At 45.8% G+C, this 18234-nt stretch overlaps 2 protein-coding genes and 1 long non-coding RNA gene across 6 annotated transcripts in view; 1 reads left to right on the top strand and 2 right to left on the bottom strand.

The window, feature by feature from the left end:
• Nucleotides 1-18234, top strand: part of LOC126944558 (uncharacterized) — a 156959-nt gene that overhangs the window by 25231 nt on the left and 113494 nt on the right. The window lies entirely within an intron of this gene.
• Nucleotides 1-18234, bottom strand: part of PDXDC1 (pyridoxal dependent decarboxylase domain containing 1) — a 471229-nt gene that overhangs the window by 354830 nt on the left and 98165 nt on the right. The gene's annotated exons all lie outside the window — the stretch shown is intronic.
• Nucleotides 1-18234, bottom strand: part of MARF1 (meiosis regulator and mRNA stability factor 1) — a 49049-nt gene that overhangs the window by 10772 nt on the left and 20043 nt on the right. For 3 of the 4 annotated variants that reach the window (XM_050774057.1, XM_050774059.1, XM_050774060.1), the window contains 11 exons: nt 17332-17524; nt 16124-16302; nt 14530-14610; nt 11391-11627; nt 11146-11265; nt 9931-10106; nt 7523-7743; nt 6557-6699; nt 6257-6390; nt 4784-4986; nt 3559-3786 (listed from right to left, as the gene is read on the bottom strand). In XM_050774057.1, coding sequence (XP_050630014.1) covers nt 3559-3786; nt 4784-4986; nt 6257-6390; nt 6557-6699; nt 7523-7743; nt 9931-10106; nt 11146-11265; nt 11391-11627; nt 14530-14610; nt 16124-16302; nt 17332-17524 — 1915 coding nt within the window. The remainder of the gene's footprint in view (nt 1-3558; nt 3787-4783; nt 4987-6256; nt 6391-6556; nt 6700-7522; nt 7744-9930; nt 10107-11145; nt 11266-11390; nt 11628-14529; nt 14611-16123; nt 16303-17331; nt 17525-18234) is intronic. The other variant, XM_050774058.1, reaches the window with a different exon arrangement.

The raw sequence follows: 18234 nt of genomic DNA, 5'->3' as shown, positions 1-18234 counted from the left end.
CTCACAAAACAGAGATTGTCATGTGGGGACCAAACACCATGTGAAGAAACACACATCTGGTGACTGAGCCAGCAGGCCTTGGGTGGCAGGGGTTAGTCGGTGGACTGAGCCTTTCCTGGCAAAAAAACAGGCAGAGCTTTGGCACACGTGCGGCTCTGGCACTGCTCTCACAAACCAGTGCTCATCCGGACAGCCTGTTTGCCCCCTTTATCTGGTTTTCCTGCCAGGGCCAAAGGTCTTGGCAGGGCTAAGTCATCGTAAGTTGGCACTCTTTGGACCGTGGATTCTGAGAGGCAGAGAGAGGTGGGTGGCATTGAGGAGCCATCCCAAGGTCAGGACATCTTTATCTGGTTCTGCCATGTGCCCAGAGCTAAGGCAGGAGGGAGGCTGGCAGGCTCCCACCCCACTTACCATGGTTATGGGACCGTATAGATTTCCTGCTCAGAAGCGAGTTTCATCAATCAACCGACACCATTCCAGGGGATCCCAGTCATCGTAGCTACCCAGACCCCCACCACCACTACAGCCGCTTAGGAAAGAAACCAAACCAGAGCCTGCTCCTCTGGTCCGACTTGGATCCATCCCTTGATTCTCAATCCCAGCTATGCATTAGAATCCCCTGGCGAGCTTTTAAAAACACCGATGCTCACAGTGCACTTGGACTAATTCTATAAGAATCTCAGAAGTAGGGCTGGAGAAGCTCCCAGGAGATCCAGTAGGCAGCCAGGGAGGCACCACGGAGCCTCTCTCAGCTCTCTCCATCCTTGTTGCTCACACCCCAGCTGCCCGCCCATCACACTCACCCAGCAAAGCCCTAGGTCACAGCATGGGGTCTTCCTATCCAACTGAGCCCACCCCTTTCATCATCCTGGGCAACTGAACACCAAGGGACCTGTCCCACACCACAGCCTTATAGCCTTTCAATGCCTTGCCTGTCATCTCCAACGACATCCTCTTCTGTTCAATTTCACTGCAGACACCCGTCTCTAGGGTCACAGTGCGAACCTGTCATTACCCCATCCAACATAAATCACTCAAACCTCCTGACCATCCCACTTGTAAAAGCAAGTCGGGAGCTGCTGTTGGGGTGGGAGTGCAGAGACTCTTACCTGCTCAACTCCTCCCCTTCTCAAACCTCAGCAGCAACACTGCCTCCTATCTGCCGACAATTCGCCAGCCCCTCCCTTGCTTCACTCTCCTCTTTTGTCATCCTGCCACTGACATTCTTGTCAATGTTTAAATTCCCTCACCCCATGCCTTTTCCTGGTGCCCATCGGTAAACTCCCACCTTGAATCCGACCACCTGCTTTCCCTGAGCCGATACCTGCACAGCCACACCCCAACTGCTGCTCTCTGAAAGTCTACGGTGCCAGTGTGCAGGGAGCTTTTTTTTTTTTTTTTTTTTTTTTTTTTTTGAGACGGAGTCTCGCTTTGTCGCCCAGGCTGGAGTGCAGTGGCCGGATCTCAGCTCACTGCAAGCTCCGCCTCCCGGGTTTACGCCATTCTCCTGCCTCAGCCTCCCGAGTAGCTGGGACTACAGGCGCCCACCACCTCGCCCGGCTAGTTTTTTGTATTTTTAGTAGAGACGGGGTTTCACCATATTAGCCAGGATGGTCTCGATCTCCTGACCTCGTGATCCGCCCGTCTCGGCCTCCCAAAGTGCTGGGATTACAGGCTTGAGCCACCGCGCCCGGCCCAGGGAGCTCTTGATACCCCTGCAGCCCACATGACATCCAGATCAAGCCATTCTCTACTCACCACAACAACTGCGGACCTTCTCCCCACTTCTAAGTCCTGAGCCTGCCTCTCCTCTCTCTCTAAGCACAGATCAGTCCCTCTCTCTGGTGGAAAATCACTCTTGGAAGAGGACTCCCTTCTATTCCTGATGACAAACATCAGACCTGCCCATGCCTGCCCCCAGCCTATTGCCCTGTATGCTTCCTTCTTCCTCTGTGTGCTAGTTTTCCAGTCTCCCACACCTCAAGGCCCTCCCGTCTTAGCCCCTCTCACCCTTGTATGTTCATCTTCTCTCTCTAGACAGATCCACATCAATGGCTTTCAGACTTGCTCAAGTTTTTCCAGGTAGGGAAACCAACAGCCCAAATCCTCCCTTGCTCCCTCAGCCCCACAGCCTCTAGCTGTTGCCCCAGCCCTCCATCTTCACAAGCAGACAAACCAGGTTGCTGTCCAGATGACCTGCGCCATTTTCTCACCTCTCCTCACTCCTCACCCCACTCCCATGTGGGTTCTGTCTGCACAGTCGACGCTGCCACTGACCTGGCCGGCGGCAACGACTCTCCCCACTGAGCTAAACCTGGAGGTCAGGCAGTCCCTCTCTGACCTGCCTTCCTATGATGCTGCTGGCCATTCCTGTCTTGGCTCAGGGATGTTCCGCTCTCCTGGTGTGCGTCCTGCTCTCTCACCTCCTCCTCTAACCAACCAGTACCTAAGGAGAGCTCTGAGCCGTCCTACCTCTGCCAAGGTAAGAACTTCTTCTTCCCTGCAGTCCAATACATTCAGAAACATAGTGGGGGCCGGGTGCGGTGGCTCATGCCTGTAATCCCAGCACTCTGGGAGGCTGAGGCGGGCAGATTATCTGAGGCCAGGAGTTCGAGACCAGCTTGGTCAACGTGGTGAAACCCTGTCTCTACTAAAAATATAAAAACTAGTCGGGCATGGTGGCAGGCGCCTGTAATCCCAGCTACTCAGAGGGCTGAGGCAGGAGAATCACTTGAACCTGGGAGGTGGAGGTTGCAGTGAGCCAAGATTGCACTATTGCACTCCAGCCTGGGCCACAGAGCAAGACTCCATCTCCAAAAAACACCTCACAGTGGGAAGGAAAAGGAGAATGAACCCATTCTGGCTGTTTACGGAATTAAACGACACAGAAATGTGTGCAGCTAGTAATGGGCATGTAACTGAGGGTGCCGTCCCTCATGCTTCCCTTTCCATTCCTTCCTCCTGGCAGTGACTTCTCCTGGTCCTGTGGGGGAGGGGGCTGAAAACTGGCAGCTGCTCTGCCTAGGATGGGGAGGGTCAGTGCAGTCCAGGGCAGGAAACAGGACAAGCTGCCCTTTCTACTACAGCTCTGCCAGCGACAAAGGCCACTCTGCACCCGTGCTGGCTCCTAAGCCTAGTCCTAAGTGGGTGAGAATGTGGAGGGAGAAGACACTGTGATTACAGCTCCCGAGAACATCACAGGCAAAGCTCTTACTGGAAGGAGTTGAGCTCAGGCCAGCAGCGCTCAGGTGGCTGCACCTGATGACCGAACCCTGGGGTGAAGAGTGACCTCATCAGTTCACAAAGGCGTAGCTTTGGCAAGGCCATTCAGAAACACACAAGAGGAAGACCAAAACAAAACTTCCAAACCAAGGCTTCTCCTATTACCTAAGAAGCACTAATGACACAAAACAAGTTGTAAGGCGGTGACAGTTAAGTAGTTCAAGGTGTAAATACAGAAACGCTACAGCACATGCAAACGTCCTAATGAGAATTAGGCCACTATAAGCTTTATCCCATGACGGGGGAGGGGGAGAAAAAAAAAACAACAACATTTACCTTGACGACATGGCAGAGTTTCTGAGTTAAAGCCGAAATGGAACTGACATCATAGTCTTGGAGACGAAATGTATAACCAAAAGTTTTAGCATATTCTGTAAGGAGATCTGTCATCATAAGGCAGTTATCTTTTTGGGACCGAAGGAGTTTAACAAACTGGGCAGCTAGAGCTTTGAACCGCTCTACCTCTGTCAGAGTAAGGATCTTTTCTTCTCCACATTCCAATACCTTCGAAAACACATGGCGGGAGGAAAGGGAGAATAAACAAATCATAGTTGTTTACAGAATAGCAAAAAAATGTGTGCAACTAGTAATGAAAAAACAAGTCAGCATTACTGAATGGGTACAGAGTTTCAGTTCTGTGAGATGAAAAAGTTCAGAAGATTGCTTGCACAACAATGTGAATGTGCTGACCACTACTGGACAATAAATAAAAAAACAGTTACAATGCTAACTTCTGTGTTATGTGTATTTTGCCACAATAAAACAATTTTTAAAAAGCACTTTAGTAAAAAAAAAATTAATAAAATCAACAGAAATTTGGTTTAACTTAGCAACAGCTTAACAGCTTAGCACCGATGTTACCTCATGTACTCAGCCTACCTTCAACATGAAAGATTTGAAAAGTATAAAACTAATGAACAAATATTCAGTGTAAGAAATCAGCCAGGTGTGGTGGCTCACGCCTGTAATCCCAGCACTTTGGGAGGCTGAGGCGGGCGGATCAACTGAGGTCAGGAGCTCAAGACCAGCCTGGCCAACATGGTGAAACCCCGTCTCTACTAAAAATACAAAAATTAGCTGGACACGGTGGTGGGCACCTGTAATCCCAGCTACTTGGGAGGCTGAGCCAAGTGAATTGCTTGAACCCGCAGGTGGAGGTTATAGTGAGCTGAGAAAGTGCCACTGCACTATAGCCTGGGCAACAAGAGAGAAACTCCGTCTCAAAACAAAAAAACAAAAAAAACCAAATCAACCTACTTAATCCTTTTTTCAATAATTACCCTAAGACAAGTTTGAATAATCCTTTATTAAAGGAAAAAGCCATATTTATCTAAAAATACTAATGAGTCAGTAATATGGCTTCTCTGATTGGAACAGCTTAGATTTTCATCCTCTTTCATAACTCCCTACTTCCCAGGAAAATAGGTCTTGAATGTGAAAAGAAAATTTCCAATATGTTGTTCAGAAAAATACTTTATAAAATTAGAATTTCTTCACTCACTTGTAAAGTATCAGGTATGGCTTCAAAAAGTTCAAGTAGTTTGGTAAACCCATAGTATGCAAGTTTGCACTGCCGGCCAAAGTGGTGATGGTAAGAGGGAATAAATTTATTAAAGGGCATCCGGAAATGGGGTTGGTGACGCAGCAAATCAACGACATCCTTGGAGAACTGTTTTGTCCTTTCTATTTCATCCTGAGTGCGTTCTTTAAAAAAAACAAAAAACATAAAATCACAGTTTTTTTCTACCCATTTGTGTTCAACATCCATACTAGAGTAAATCCTTTTGGAATTTATAAGTGATATCATCCTTGCATTCCAAACACACACAACCTAAAACACATACACTCTTCCCTCTTTGCAAGTGGTTCTCAAACATGTTCCAGGGCAGAATACCAGGAAGTCATGATACTATTATATTATGAAATGCATATATATTCATCTTATAAGCTAGAAACAAGGTCATCTTACAAGCTAGAAACAATTTTCTAGCCCCTGCCCTGTATCTATTAAAATGACACACACCCAGGTCCCTGTACTTAAGCAAGTACTCTAGAAATTATTCCTATGAAATCACACTTCTGAATATCCCCATTTTTTTTTGTTTATTCATCTGATCTTCAGTTAAAACTTGCTAGCAGAAAAGAGAATCAGGCTTCAAAAGTTGAACAAAAAGAGAAAGAAAAGCTTAAGCTGAGATTGTTTCTATTAATTTTTAAGTGAGAATTAGAAAAGTACTGGCATTACTAACTTTGGCCCTGGAATTCTATGATTTCGTGGACATCAGTGTTCTGCAGGAGCATAGTTTAAGAACCAGACAACAGGAGGAGGATATGACCATACAGTCACCCCTTGGTGTTCTCAAGGGATCGGTTCCAGGACCCTGCTTGGATACCAAAATCCACCACCTACTCAAGTCCTGCGGTCCGCCCCGCAGAACCTGCAGACACGAAGAGTTGGCCGTCGGTATCCATGGGCTTCGCATCCCTCAATCACTGTACTTTCTCCCCGTAAGTGGACCTGTGCAGTTCTGATCTCAACTGTAACTATTAAAATTTGAAAGTCAAAACAAAACATCCATTTGAGTTGTCTTCCCTTCTCAAGCGTGCAGAGTAAATAAAGTAGCTCAGAGTTCAACAGAAGAGTGAAGCAACAGGCACAGTGACAGGTTCTCAACAGGATGACTACGGCTCACAAAGCCACAGCCAGGCTGCAGGAGGCATTTGGGCAAAGTGCTGATGATGTCTGTTTTTCCCCTTAGAGTCAATTCTAAAAAGCCAGCCTGCTTTTCTTCTTGAGAACAGCTTCATCTGCTTTGAAGAACACAGAATCCAAAGAGCAGCAGTTTTCACACTGTGCTTTCTGTGGAATCTTCAGGAAGCATGGAGAGGGAGGGAAAACCACATCTTCCATGCCACACTATTTTAAAGTAACAGGAGGTAGACAATATCCTTCTAGCAAATGTAAGTCACATACCTCTTTTGGGAATACAAATCACCATTTCATTATCTTGTTGGGACAAGCAGATGGTTGTGTCTGGAATCTCTGATACGATGTCAATCAACTCACAAACACCATATTCAGTGACATCCCAGTCCTTTGAGAAACACCTAGGTTTTAACAACAGAAGCGGATATGGAATGAGTAGTATCATTGGTAAAAGTACTACACGTTTTCTAAAAGAATGCTTAATAGAAATATTAGATAACGATTTAGAATTTGGGAGATGATAAAGTGTCTTAAAATATTTGCTTTCACTTCTGTTCATCAACTCACCAGTGATAAGCCTGTGAGAATTCTCTCACAATGACCTGTTTGCTGGCCTGGGATTTCAGAAGTTTCAGTAAATCCTGAGTAAAGCGTTTCACCTGGGCCCTGTGGGTAAGGGTCAGCAGACGTTTGGAGCCCATTCCAAGAATCTGCAAAGCAAATGGTTTATTTATACACATAAGACCTCAGCAGACAGCGACTTCCTTGCTGCTGGCTCACCCCCTCTTGGTAATAGCCACAGATAATGACTCCCTTCATGTAGAATGTGTGCAATTTGAAATACATCTGAATCAACAAAATGTAGTTGGTCAAAAGGAACAAACGTCCAACCTCCTGAAACTCTTACTGTTTTTGGCCTGGCGCACCCTCTCCCAAATAGTCGTTGAGTATAGAAATGAAAAGTGTAATCTTTTGAAAAGAAAAGTCGTGAGTACAGAAATGAAAACTGTATTGGTTGTCCAGATAAATTGGTCTGCAAGTTTTTCAAGCTATTTTTAGTGAGTGGGAAGCTGTTAAAACACTGTGAGTTAACGGGCAAAGTCCTCATAGGATCCAGTGCTACACTCTAGCCCAGTAACTAGTCTCCGACTAGTTACATTTAGAAGAAAGGTTAAGCCCTTGACTCTCACATAGGCACCAACATACAAGTACGTGGCTATTCATGGCAGCTTCCTTGTAATCATGAACAATTCTGGAGAAAGCTGTGCTGGGATGAAGAAGGTGTACAGAGCTTAGAGGGAAAATACTCCTCAGTCCTCCAAGGAGTTCCTCTAAAACTGGAAACTAGTAGCTTTCTGAAAAATTGAGAAGCCGCCTTTGTGTGTTACTCCTTCCCTCTAAAGAAAGCTTTTAGAGGATGTTCTGCCCAGAACTGACTTCTTAGGAATATATTACTGTTTCCTTGATGGAGGCACCCAAAGCCATGAAGGAATATTCCTGCCTGTAAACAAGTAATCCTGTGACACGCCTTACCTGCAACACATGAGGCACTGCTTCTAATAACTCAATCAGCTTGGAGTATCCGTAGTCTGACACTCGGCACTGCTTTGCAAAATGATGGTGATAGGATGGGATGAAATGACTGATGGGTATGACACAAGATGGCTGGCTTTTCAGCAAGTCAATCACTTCTCTACTGAACTGGATCAGCTGGGGGTTACCTACAGGACTCTTCGAACGCAGAAGCCAAGGGTCTAGAGGAAAAACAACATGAATTAGACAGAAAGCACGGATTTCACCAGCTGAAAGGAGGGGAAATGGCCCTGCAGTCCTTGGCTTGAGTTCGATCATGGGGAAGCAGACGAAACCAAGTACAGTAGCTGCTTTACATCTCAGTTTCTATGTTCAGGTCTCACAGTCCAATAACTAGCTAGCCTAACTTATTCATGGGCTGTCAAATGCTATCCCACTAATCCTCAAAGTTCAATGGCCAAAGTAAAGCAGAGTCTACTATAGTTTTATAGAAGTGAGAGTACACAAGAAGCTCCCAGTTTAGAAACTAGTTATATTTCCAAGATCCATCTGAAACTTGGTCATGTGGAACACACTTTCCCACAAAGTTATAAATGATCCTCAGGTAGGTAGCCCAGAAGAGCAAAATCAACCCACAGTGGAGCTGAAAATGTTACCCAGAAAACCACAGAAAGTGACAATGTTGTAAAATTAGCATGACATAAAAGGGTGTAAGAAACAGGTTTTTGCACCATCTTGACTGCTTATACCTATTAAAAAGGTATAAGTAATCATATGGAAATCTTTATAGAAAGGTGGAGAGGCTTGCTGGGCGTGGTGGCTCACGCCTGTCATCCCAGCACTTTGGGAGGCCGAGGTGGGCGGATCACGAGGTCAGGAGATCGAGACCATCCTGGCTAACACGATGAAACCCCGTTTCTACTACAAATACAAAAAATTAGCTGGGCGTGGTGGTGGGCACCTGTAATCCCAGCTACTCAGGAGGCTGAGGAAGGAGAATGGCGTGAACCTGGGAAGCGGAGCTTGCAGTGAGCCGAGATCATGCCACTGCACTCCAGCCTGGGTGAGAGAGCGAGGTTCCGTCTCAAAAAAAATAAATAAATAAAATCTTTAAAAAGGTGGAGGCTTGCGGGCTCATGGCTTAGGAGTAAGGAGGAGCAGCATAATCTATGGCCCCTGAGGAGTCTAAGACAGAAGGAAAAGAAAGGAGGTATCCCATAAGAAGCCCAAGTAGAAACATTCCTAAGAGCAGGCTGACTCAGAGAGAATTCCTTGGTTATCCTCACCTTTTTTCCTGTAGGGTAAGGGAAGTGAGAGAAGGAAAAGAAGTGTTAGGGACAAAGAGAAGGAAGCGTGTGCGTATATATAGGTAGGCAACGTTAAGTGTTGTTCACAGGCAGCAGCCTTAGACATCTGCAACTCAGGACATGCCCGTAACTCTGACACTCACCCAAGTCTAGGTCCAAATAGTTTGGTCTTAAAGTCTTTTACATTTAAATTTATTTTCACATTTATCAAAGTCCAAAATGTGGACCAAAATGACTTTCAAAGGTAAATCTGCATTAAGTGGTATTTCCTTCAAATACCGGAAACTTTTTTTTTTTTTTAAAGACAGAGTTTCAGCTGGGCGTGGGGGCTCACGCTTGTAATCCCAGCACTTTGAGAGGCCAAAGCGGGCACATCACGAGGTCAGGAGATCGAGACCATCCTGGCTAACACGGTGAAATCCTGTCTCTACTAAAAATACAAAAAAATTAGCCAGGCACGGTGGCAGGCGCCTGTAGTTCCAGCTACTCGGGAGGCTGAGGCAGGAGAATGGCGTGAACCTGGGAGGCAGAGGTTGCAGTGAGCCGAGATGGCACCACTGCACTCCGGCCTGGGCGAGAGTGAGACTCCATCTCAAAAAAAAAAAAAGAAGGCTGGGCGCAGTGGCTCACGCCTGTAATCCCAACACTTTGGGAGGCTAAGGTGGGCGGATCATGAGGTCAGGAGATCGAGACCATCCTGGCTAACAAGGTGAAACCCCATCTCTACTAAAAATACAGAAAAAAAAAGTTCGTTGGGCGTGGTGGCAGGTGACTATAGTCCCAGCTACTCGGGAGGCTGAGGCAGGAAAATCACTTGAACCCGGGAGGCGGAGGTGGCAGTGAGCCAAGATCACACCACTGCACTCCAGCCAGGTGACAAAGCAAGACTCCATCTCAAAAAAAGTAAATAAAAAATAAAACAAAGTCTAGTTCTGCCAACCCCTCAAGCATTTTAGAAGGAGTTTTCAAAAGATCAAAGGACACATCCATGGTGTTTTCACACTTGGCAAATTGTGCTGCTGTTTAAAATAAAAGCCAATAGCCTCCTCTGGTCTCACAGTGGACAGGCGGTAGCTCTAGGATAAAATACCTGACACCTACCAGTGTTGGGAGGCGGGGGCTTGTTGTGAATCCATTTAACCACTTTGATGCCATTCTGAGCAGTGGCAATGTTTACACCTGGAACACAGGTGATGAAGTGTTCTAAGGGAACACCTCCTTGGTTTTCTTGCACTACTTCTAGATCGCCAAACTCTGCAGTGTAACAATCTGGAAAGCTGAAACAGGAAAAAACGAAAAGGAAAGGTTAAATTAAAACAACAGAAAAGAAAGCGCTTGCTAAACAGAAGGCTTTGGTTTAATGTATGTGTTAATCATTTGTCTGAATGCCCACCACCAGGTTTGAAGGTTAAAATTAAGGACCCAGGGAGGCAAGCATGGTGGCACTGGCCTCTTTGATGCATTCTGATGGCATTTTCTGGGTACTTTTCCAGGACGGGGGTTAAAAATAAGGCAACTGGGCTCCAAGTCAGTTAACACGTCTGCTTCCACATCAGCAGGGGCTTGCAGGCCACTAAGTCCTGTGTCGGCCTTTGTATTAACTCTACTGTTGTGGCTCATGGAGTGGTTAAATGAACTTCTGAGGAATCCTCTTCTCTCACAAGTCTTGAAATGTATGCATATTTGAAGCTGTGTACTCTCAACACTTGTGGAGTTTTTGACTGCAGCACTTATGATACATCTCCCCGCTGTGGGAAGAAACCGCCCTCCTCACGTTTACATTTCTAAAATGTAGCGCACACACACATTTTCTTGTTGAAGTACTGAGTGAATGGATCCCATTTCAGATATACAGTCACGTGTTGCTTCGTGATGGGGGGATGTACTAAAGAAAGTGTTGCTGGGCAATTCTGTCATCTGAGAACATCATCAGGTGCACTCACACAAACCTAGATGCTGCGGCCCACTGCACACTTAGGCTGGTGCAGCCCATGGTTCCTGAGCTGCACATCTGGACAGCCTGATACTGTACTGCACACTGTGAGCAACTACAACACAATGGTATTTGTGTATCTAATCATCGAAAGGTACAGTGAAAATATGTGATCATAATCTTACGGGACCACTGTCCTACATACAGTCTATGGTTGGCCAAAATGTCGTTGTGTGGTGGATGACTGTACCTTGAGGGCTAAACACATGAGGATGAAGCATTGTATAGTACCTATTTGCAAAGAGGTGTGGGCAGAAAGGGCAGGCTTCCTATGAAAAGGAGAACTAGGGCATTATATCGACAAAGGCTTTGAGACGGTTCACCTCAATAAAGGCACGGTGCCCTCGTGGGTCTGGAGAAGACTGTGAACCTGGGGCGCAAATGTCTTCAAAGAAAGAATCACAAAAGGAATCTTGTAAGAGTCTGGATCAAATTCATGTTCGCTGAAAAAAAGAGAACACAATAGGAAGCTGACATTCCGCAGGGGTCTAAGATGTTCACAAGGTCATCCTAACATTCCACAATCTTATAGAAAAGAATTATTTCTAAAGGAAAACGAATGGCATACCTGAAATCCTTATTGGAACAATGCTGTCTGCAGACAGGCTCGTGATATTCTAACTCTTCAAATATAATTGGGCTGCAATTCGTGGAGGAGCCGTCGTGTGACTGGGAAGACCCTAAGGGGCTCTGGCGGGCCTGACTGCTGGGTAGGAGACACACCAGCCGTCCGTTTCCTTGTTCACGGATTGCAACCGTGTCTGTTAATTTATATAGATCTGACACATTCAACTTGTGTCCAAATCTAAAAGCAAGAGAAGAGAGACACTGACTTAGAAGGTTTTTCTTTGATTATACAGAAACACCCATCCTGTTTAAATAAAAAGCAATAACCAAGGATGGTTCCTCCATCTCTTCAAAGGTAAAACTGGAATAATTCCACTACAAATTCATTCACTAGCAAACCAGTGATGCTTGGTACTCCTGAGTCATCTGTGGCTCCGTCCATGACAATGCTCATATCATCTGGAAGCCACCCCTAGCCCCTTCCCAGTTTCTGTAAGTAACCTCACCGAATTCTCTGAGTTGGAAACCTCTCTCCCTGCAGCTCCCCTCACTTCCAATTCTCTGTATTACTTCTCACCATCCCCACTCTCCTCTCTCAGGAGAATACGTGCTTTCCGTGACCCTCTCACCTCTCCTATGCCTCAACTGTGTGACCCACACACCCTGTGACACTGGACTCCCCAGTTTTCCTCCTGACCTGTATCTTTCCTACTTGGAACTTAAAAGCACTGGCCCTGGAGGCTGGCAGATTTGAGTTCACATCCTGACTCCACTTCAACCTGTGTGACCTTAGTCAAGTTCCACAACCAATCAGGGCCTCACTTTCTCCATCTGTAAAATGGGGTGATGACAGCACCTATCTCACAGGGTCGATGCGAGGATTAAGTGTGGTTAGGTCTGGACAGAACCTGGCTCATAGTAAGTGCTCAGTAAGTGTTCCTGGGTCTTCTCACTGCCTGACCAGTGGTTTCTTCCCAGTGTCCTACATGTACTCAGATTCCCATCTACCAAACCAGCCCCTGGTCCTCTTCCACCTCCTAGAGAGACACACTCGCCCTTGTACTCTCACTCTCAGTCTTGCACTCTCCCCTGTCCCTGTAATGGAAACATCCAGCTGCTCAGGAGCTGCTTCTGCTGTGTTACCCGCAAGTCTCTCAGCCCCTTCCCTCCAGGATTTTAGCCACAGGACTCTGTAGTGATGACTCAAAAGTTATCAGCAGTCTCTGCCTCATCCCCACACCTCATGCATTTCCTCATGGCCTTGGATCCCCCCATTCCTGATGTGCTCTCTTGGCACACATCCTGGGTGCTCATCCACATCCCTGGCCCTGGTGGCACTCCATCCATTCCTGCCCTCTATTTCTCCTTCCCCCTCCCAACCTTATCTGCCCTCCAGCCTGTCCCAATCATCTTAAAGGCAAATGACTGCTCTATCTTCAGAGCCTGCTTCTCTCCCAAAGAAGCCCCTTGATGTGCAGAAGACTACGTGAACTCTCTACCCAGCTCCTCCAACGGCCCCCTAAAACCTGCATGTCCAAAACCAAGACCAAAAACTTGCTGTACCTCCTGGCCATGCTTTATTTCCCTATTTCCAGTTTAACTGTGCAACCATCATCCCAGTCACACAAAGCCAAACACTCAGAATCAAAATGATCCCTCCCTTTTACCTTGCTTGCTACGTAAAACTAGTTACTCTGGCCACAGGTGGTGGCTTGTGCCTGTAATTCTAGCACTTTGGGAGGCCGAGGTGGGAGAATCGCTTGAGGCCAGGAGTTCAAGACCAGCCTGGGCAATGTAGCAAAACTCCCTCACTACAAAAATTAAAAAATATTAACTGGGCAGGATGGCGGATGCCTGTAGTCCCAGCTACTCAAAAGGCTGAGATGGAAGGATCATCTGAGTCCAGGAGTTTGAGGCTGCAGTGAGCTAGGGTCGTGCCACTGCACTATAGCCTGGGTGACAGAGTGAGACCCTGTCTCAAAAAAAATTTTTTTTAATAAAAAGAAATTAGTTACCCACTCCAGTATCAATGACATTTGACATTTCTGTAACATCGAGTTCTGTCCCAACAGTGTCTGCTCCGAATTTGGACTGATGTAGCACTTTCCCCCCTGCTTCCTTCTCTCCCCTGTTCGTGCCCTCTCAGACACCACTGCTACGAGAAGAGTCTTCCTGCAGCATGGTTCCCGTCACCACACCTTTCCCCGCCCCTCCTTCCTCCAGCACTTCAGTGGCTCCCTACTACCCATGGGATAATGGTCAAGTTCCTTGTTTTTCCCCTCCTTGGTGTTCTCAAAGCCTTTCTTCCTCCTTTCCAATCAGTTTTCTTCACTGTCCATGAGGATTCATGAGCATTTTCTCTTCCCGCTAGACATAAGCTCCTCAGGTACAAGACCTAAGTCTTGCCCAGTTTTGCCTTCTCTGCAGTGCCTAGGTCTTGCACTTACTAGTCCTTGCTAAGCATCTACTATGGGCTGGGTGCTTAAGATACAGTATGAGGGCAGAGCCAGTCCCTGCTGTCCTGGAGCTCATAGTCTAGTGCTTAAAAATGTTCATCCAATAAATATTATAACTTGGCCAGGCGCAGTGGCTCACACCTGTAATCCTAGCACTTTGGGAGGCTGAAGTGGGCAGATCACTTGAGGTCAGGAGTTTAAGACCAGCCTGGCTAATATGGCGAAACCCTGTCTCTACTAAAAATACAAAAACTTAGCAAGGCTTGGTGGCACATGCCTGTAGTCCCGGCTACTCGGGAGGCTGAGGCACGAGAATCACTTGAACTTGGGAGGCAGAGGTTGCAGTGAGCTGACACTGAGCCACTGCACTCTAGCCTGGGCAACAGAGCGAGACTCTGTCTCCAAAAAAATTGGAAAAAAAAAAACCAAAAACAAAAACCTAAAACTACTCAATTAGGGGAAAAATAAGTACAGCATTGAGGACCAAAGGTCTAACTTTGTTAAAAATAAAAGATATTTTAAAACTGTCTGCTAAACATTCATTGACGTGTAAATCTGAATGCCAGTGTCTCTGTCTCCTCTCCTCTACCAGGCTGAAGCTCCTCAAGACTCATTACCATGGTTTTGTGCGTGCAAGTCACCCATCAGTACTGACTGGACAAGGCAAAAATATACCTAACTTACTTTTTTTCATAGATATCCGTAAATTTAAACAGAGGCAGGCAACAGGCAGGGGCATCCTGAAGAACAGACATTGTTTCTGCACTGTAAGACAGAAGTTTGATTAGGGAACAGACCATTGCCTCCATATTACAAGTTGTATAAACAGAGTTCATAAAATTAACACAGTGCATATGCAAAATAAATTTACCGATTGCTGGTATGTCAGAATTTATTTTCCAGAAGAGTCTAAAGAAAGGATTTTAGGGACAAGGTAATGAAAGAAGATTACGTTACACACTAGAATTGGTATCAATCACAGGGTTTTCCACACCAGTGGAGCAGAAAGGCATGATTAACTCAAAAGGGAGAAGGGCTTAAGTATCTCCTGCCATACTGCAGTTTGTTAGATATATGCGACTGACGTTCCCATAGATAAGGATACGCAACTGAATACAACATAACCTCAACTATGGTTTTAAAACACCAAGAGGCACCAAAAAACACTCATAGGGAAAAAATCCAAATAAAACAAAAAGAAAATGCCAAACTGTTAAGTGCAATTGACTTTGAGCCATACGAATGTGGATAGTTTTCTTCCCGTACTTCTTTTATGTTTCTAAACTTTCCAAATTTTCTTCAATAAGCATCACTTTTATTCTAAGAACAACAACAATAAAAAACCATAACTTGTAATTTAAGTAATAGTGAAGTACAAGTTAGAGAAAAGATCTCTGATTATCCAAGGAGACATTCAGGAGTGGGTCCTGTTTTACCAGCCTCCCCAAAACAGGGAGACCCAAAGAAGTATCACATCTTACTATGAGTAAAACCATCACCAGATGCTTGAGACTGATATAGTCTTTTTTTTTTTTTTTTTTTTTTTTGAGACGGAGTCTCGCTCTGTAGCCCAGGCTGGAGTGCAGTGGCTGGATCTCAGCTCACTGCAAGCTCCGCCTCCCAGGTTTATGCCATTCTCCTGCCTCAGCCTCCCGCGTAGCTGGGACTACAGGCGCCCGCCACCTCGCCCGGCTAGTTTTTTGTATTTTTTAGTAGAGACGGGGTTTCACGGTGTTCGCCAGGATGGTCTCGATCTCCTGACCTTGTGATCCGCCCGTCTCGGCCTCCCAAAGTGCTGGGATTACAGGCTTGAGCCACCGCGCCCGGCGAGACTGATATAGTCTTAAGGCAGACTTATGGCACTGGGTATCTATTTGACACTAAGGACATGTCTGCAAATGGAGAGCTTGAAGATTTGTAATCTGGTCTTTATACACAAATTTACCTTCTACTAAGATCTGAAGGTAATACTTCAGACTTTTCAGGTTTATAAACTTTTATTGTAGGGGCCTACTATTTTTAGAACCTGCTTAAACATGCTGCATATTATTTTACTCCCAAATGCCTGTCAAGTTTAAGCTGTATTCCGCCTTTGATTAATGACTTAGACAAGAGTCAAATGGCTTGTTTCTAACTCTATCAATCTAGAATAAGCATTATTCCACATGCAGTCATCACAAGAGGGGTGGGAATGTGAGTGAATCTATTTTTATTATCTCTAAAACTGTTTCTGGGTCAAATGTTATTTCCTGAAATAAACAGCTTGCTTGTTTCTTACCTCAGTAAAGAGAGTGATTTGCTGGCAGCTCCGGTGGCAAGTGAGACCAGGATCTTTTTGCTGCCAATTTTGTATCTGTGGAGGCTATTCACTGCACCAATCGCATCTTGTAAGTTTTCCATTTGCACAACAGCCTTGAGCTGATAATCTGTATGGGGGCTGAGCTCAACACTTTTCACCTGCAACAGGAAAAGGGAAAACTGAACGCTATGTCCGCCCAGAACCCTGTCGTCTTAAAACTGAAGGTGAACCATGAAGGAACACGTTTGTGGACTGCAGTGCTTCCATGAAGGAATATGTCTGAACTCTGCTCTTCTGCTGACCAGGACGTAAGTGAGCGAGCATGGGATGACCTTCCATGTGAGATGTCACACTGGCCCGGCCTGTGTGCTCTGGCACACACAGGTTTCCAAGGCAGGCTCAGAGGCCAACACATGGGAAGAGTCTTTGGGGTCTTTTCCAGACTCTACAAAACCCAGAGCATGGCCATTTTTAAGAACCTACTAAAAAAGTGCATTTTTAGCAAAACTGCACTTAAAAAAGGAGTCAAATATAGTAAGACATAAACAAGACCAGCCAACATTTTAGAATCCTACCTGTATTTCAGCAGGAAGAGCTAACTAAAATCCATCCATGTTTTACTTACCAAATTGTCTTTTTTTTTTTTCCTTCTGAGACAGAGTCTCACTCTGTCGCCCAGGCCAGAAAGCAGTGGTGCGATCTCAGCTCACTGCAACCTCTGCTTCCCATGTTTAAGCGATTCTCCTGCCTCAGCCTCCTAAGTAGCTGCGACTACGGGCACGCACCACCACGCCCGGCTAATTTTTTTTTTTTTTTAAAGTAGAGACGGGGTTTTCACTCGCCAGGCTGGTCTGAAACTCCTGATCTCAGGTGATCTGCCCACCTCGGCCTCCCAAAGTGCTGGGATTACAGGCATGAGCCACCACGCCTGGCCACAAACTGCCATTTCAATTTCTGCTTAAGACAAGAGCTTCTCACTGCTAGGTGTCTTGCTCTCTGAGGCTATACTGTAAAAACTGGATTTATAGCACCACTCTGAGCAGACCAAAGGGAAAAGGAAGGAGGAGTTCAAACTTGTTCAGTCACACTTCCATCCTGGCTGTGGTTATGTATATCAAATTAGGTCCTCTTGACTAGAAACTCCATCAAAGAGTATAACAAAGCAAGCACAAGAGGGAAAAAGTTACCTTGCCATGCCTGGCAAATGCTTCCTGCAGGAGCTGCTGCAGCTCCTTCCGGGATAATCTGTAGTCTATGTTGCTGACTTGGACATCAGCACCATTTGCAAATGGGTCTGGGCAGTCGGCTCCGCTGCTTGAATTTGCAATGTTGAAAGCAAGCGGGGATGCTCTGTTTAAAAGGTTTGGAGACATACTCCTGCTTAAAACACACATATTAAGATTATTTTTAAAAACTGTTCTGTATATTTAGATTTCATCATTTAGGCTTTATTTGAAACTATATACAGAAGCAGCTTTCCCACAACACAACCAAACCAAACATTTGGTTTTCAAATCTGTTTTTAATCTTTCTTTTTTTGAGACAGAGTCTCACTCTGTCACCCAGGCTGGAGTGCAAAGGCACGATCTCGGCTTATTGCAACCTCCACCTCCTGGGTTCAAGCAATTCTCCTGTCTCCGCCTCCCCAATAGCTGGGACTACAGGCATGCACCACTACACTCAGCTAATTTTTTGCATTTTTAGTACAGATGGGGTTTCCCCATGTTAGACAGGCTGGTCTTAAACTCCTGACCTCAAGTAATCCACCTGCCTCAGCCTCCCAAAGGGCTGGGATTACAGGCATCAGCCACTGTGCCCAGCTGTGTTTTTAATCTTAAATACACACTGACTTCAGACATTGTCAAAAGTACTATCTACTGACCCCTAATTACTGCCAATCAACATCAAATATTCTTCCTTTGGGTTAAAGCTAAAGGCAGGAAAGCCTGTAATCCCAGCACTTTGGGAGGCCGAGATGGGCGGATCACGAGGTCAGGAGATCGAGACCATCCTGGCTAACACGGTGAAACCCCGTCTCTATTAAGAAATACAAAAAATAGCCGGGCGAGGTGGCAGCGCCTGTAGTCCCA

This window comes from Macaca thibetana, chromosome 20 (assembly GCF_024542745.1).
Source record: "Macaca thibetana thibetana isolate TM-01 chromosome 20, ASM2454274v1, whole genome shotgun sequence".
Classification (NCBI taxonomy): Eukaryota; Metazoa; Chordata; class Mammalia; order Primates; family Cercopithecidae; genus Macaca; species Macaca thibetana.
The sequence above is the reverse complement of the archived record's forward strand: the minus strand, read 5'-3'. Positions and strand labels throughout refer to the sequence as shown.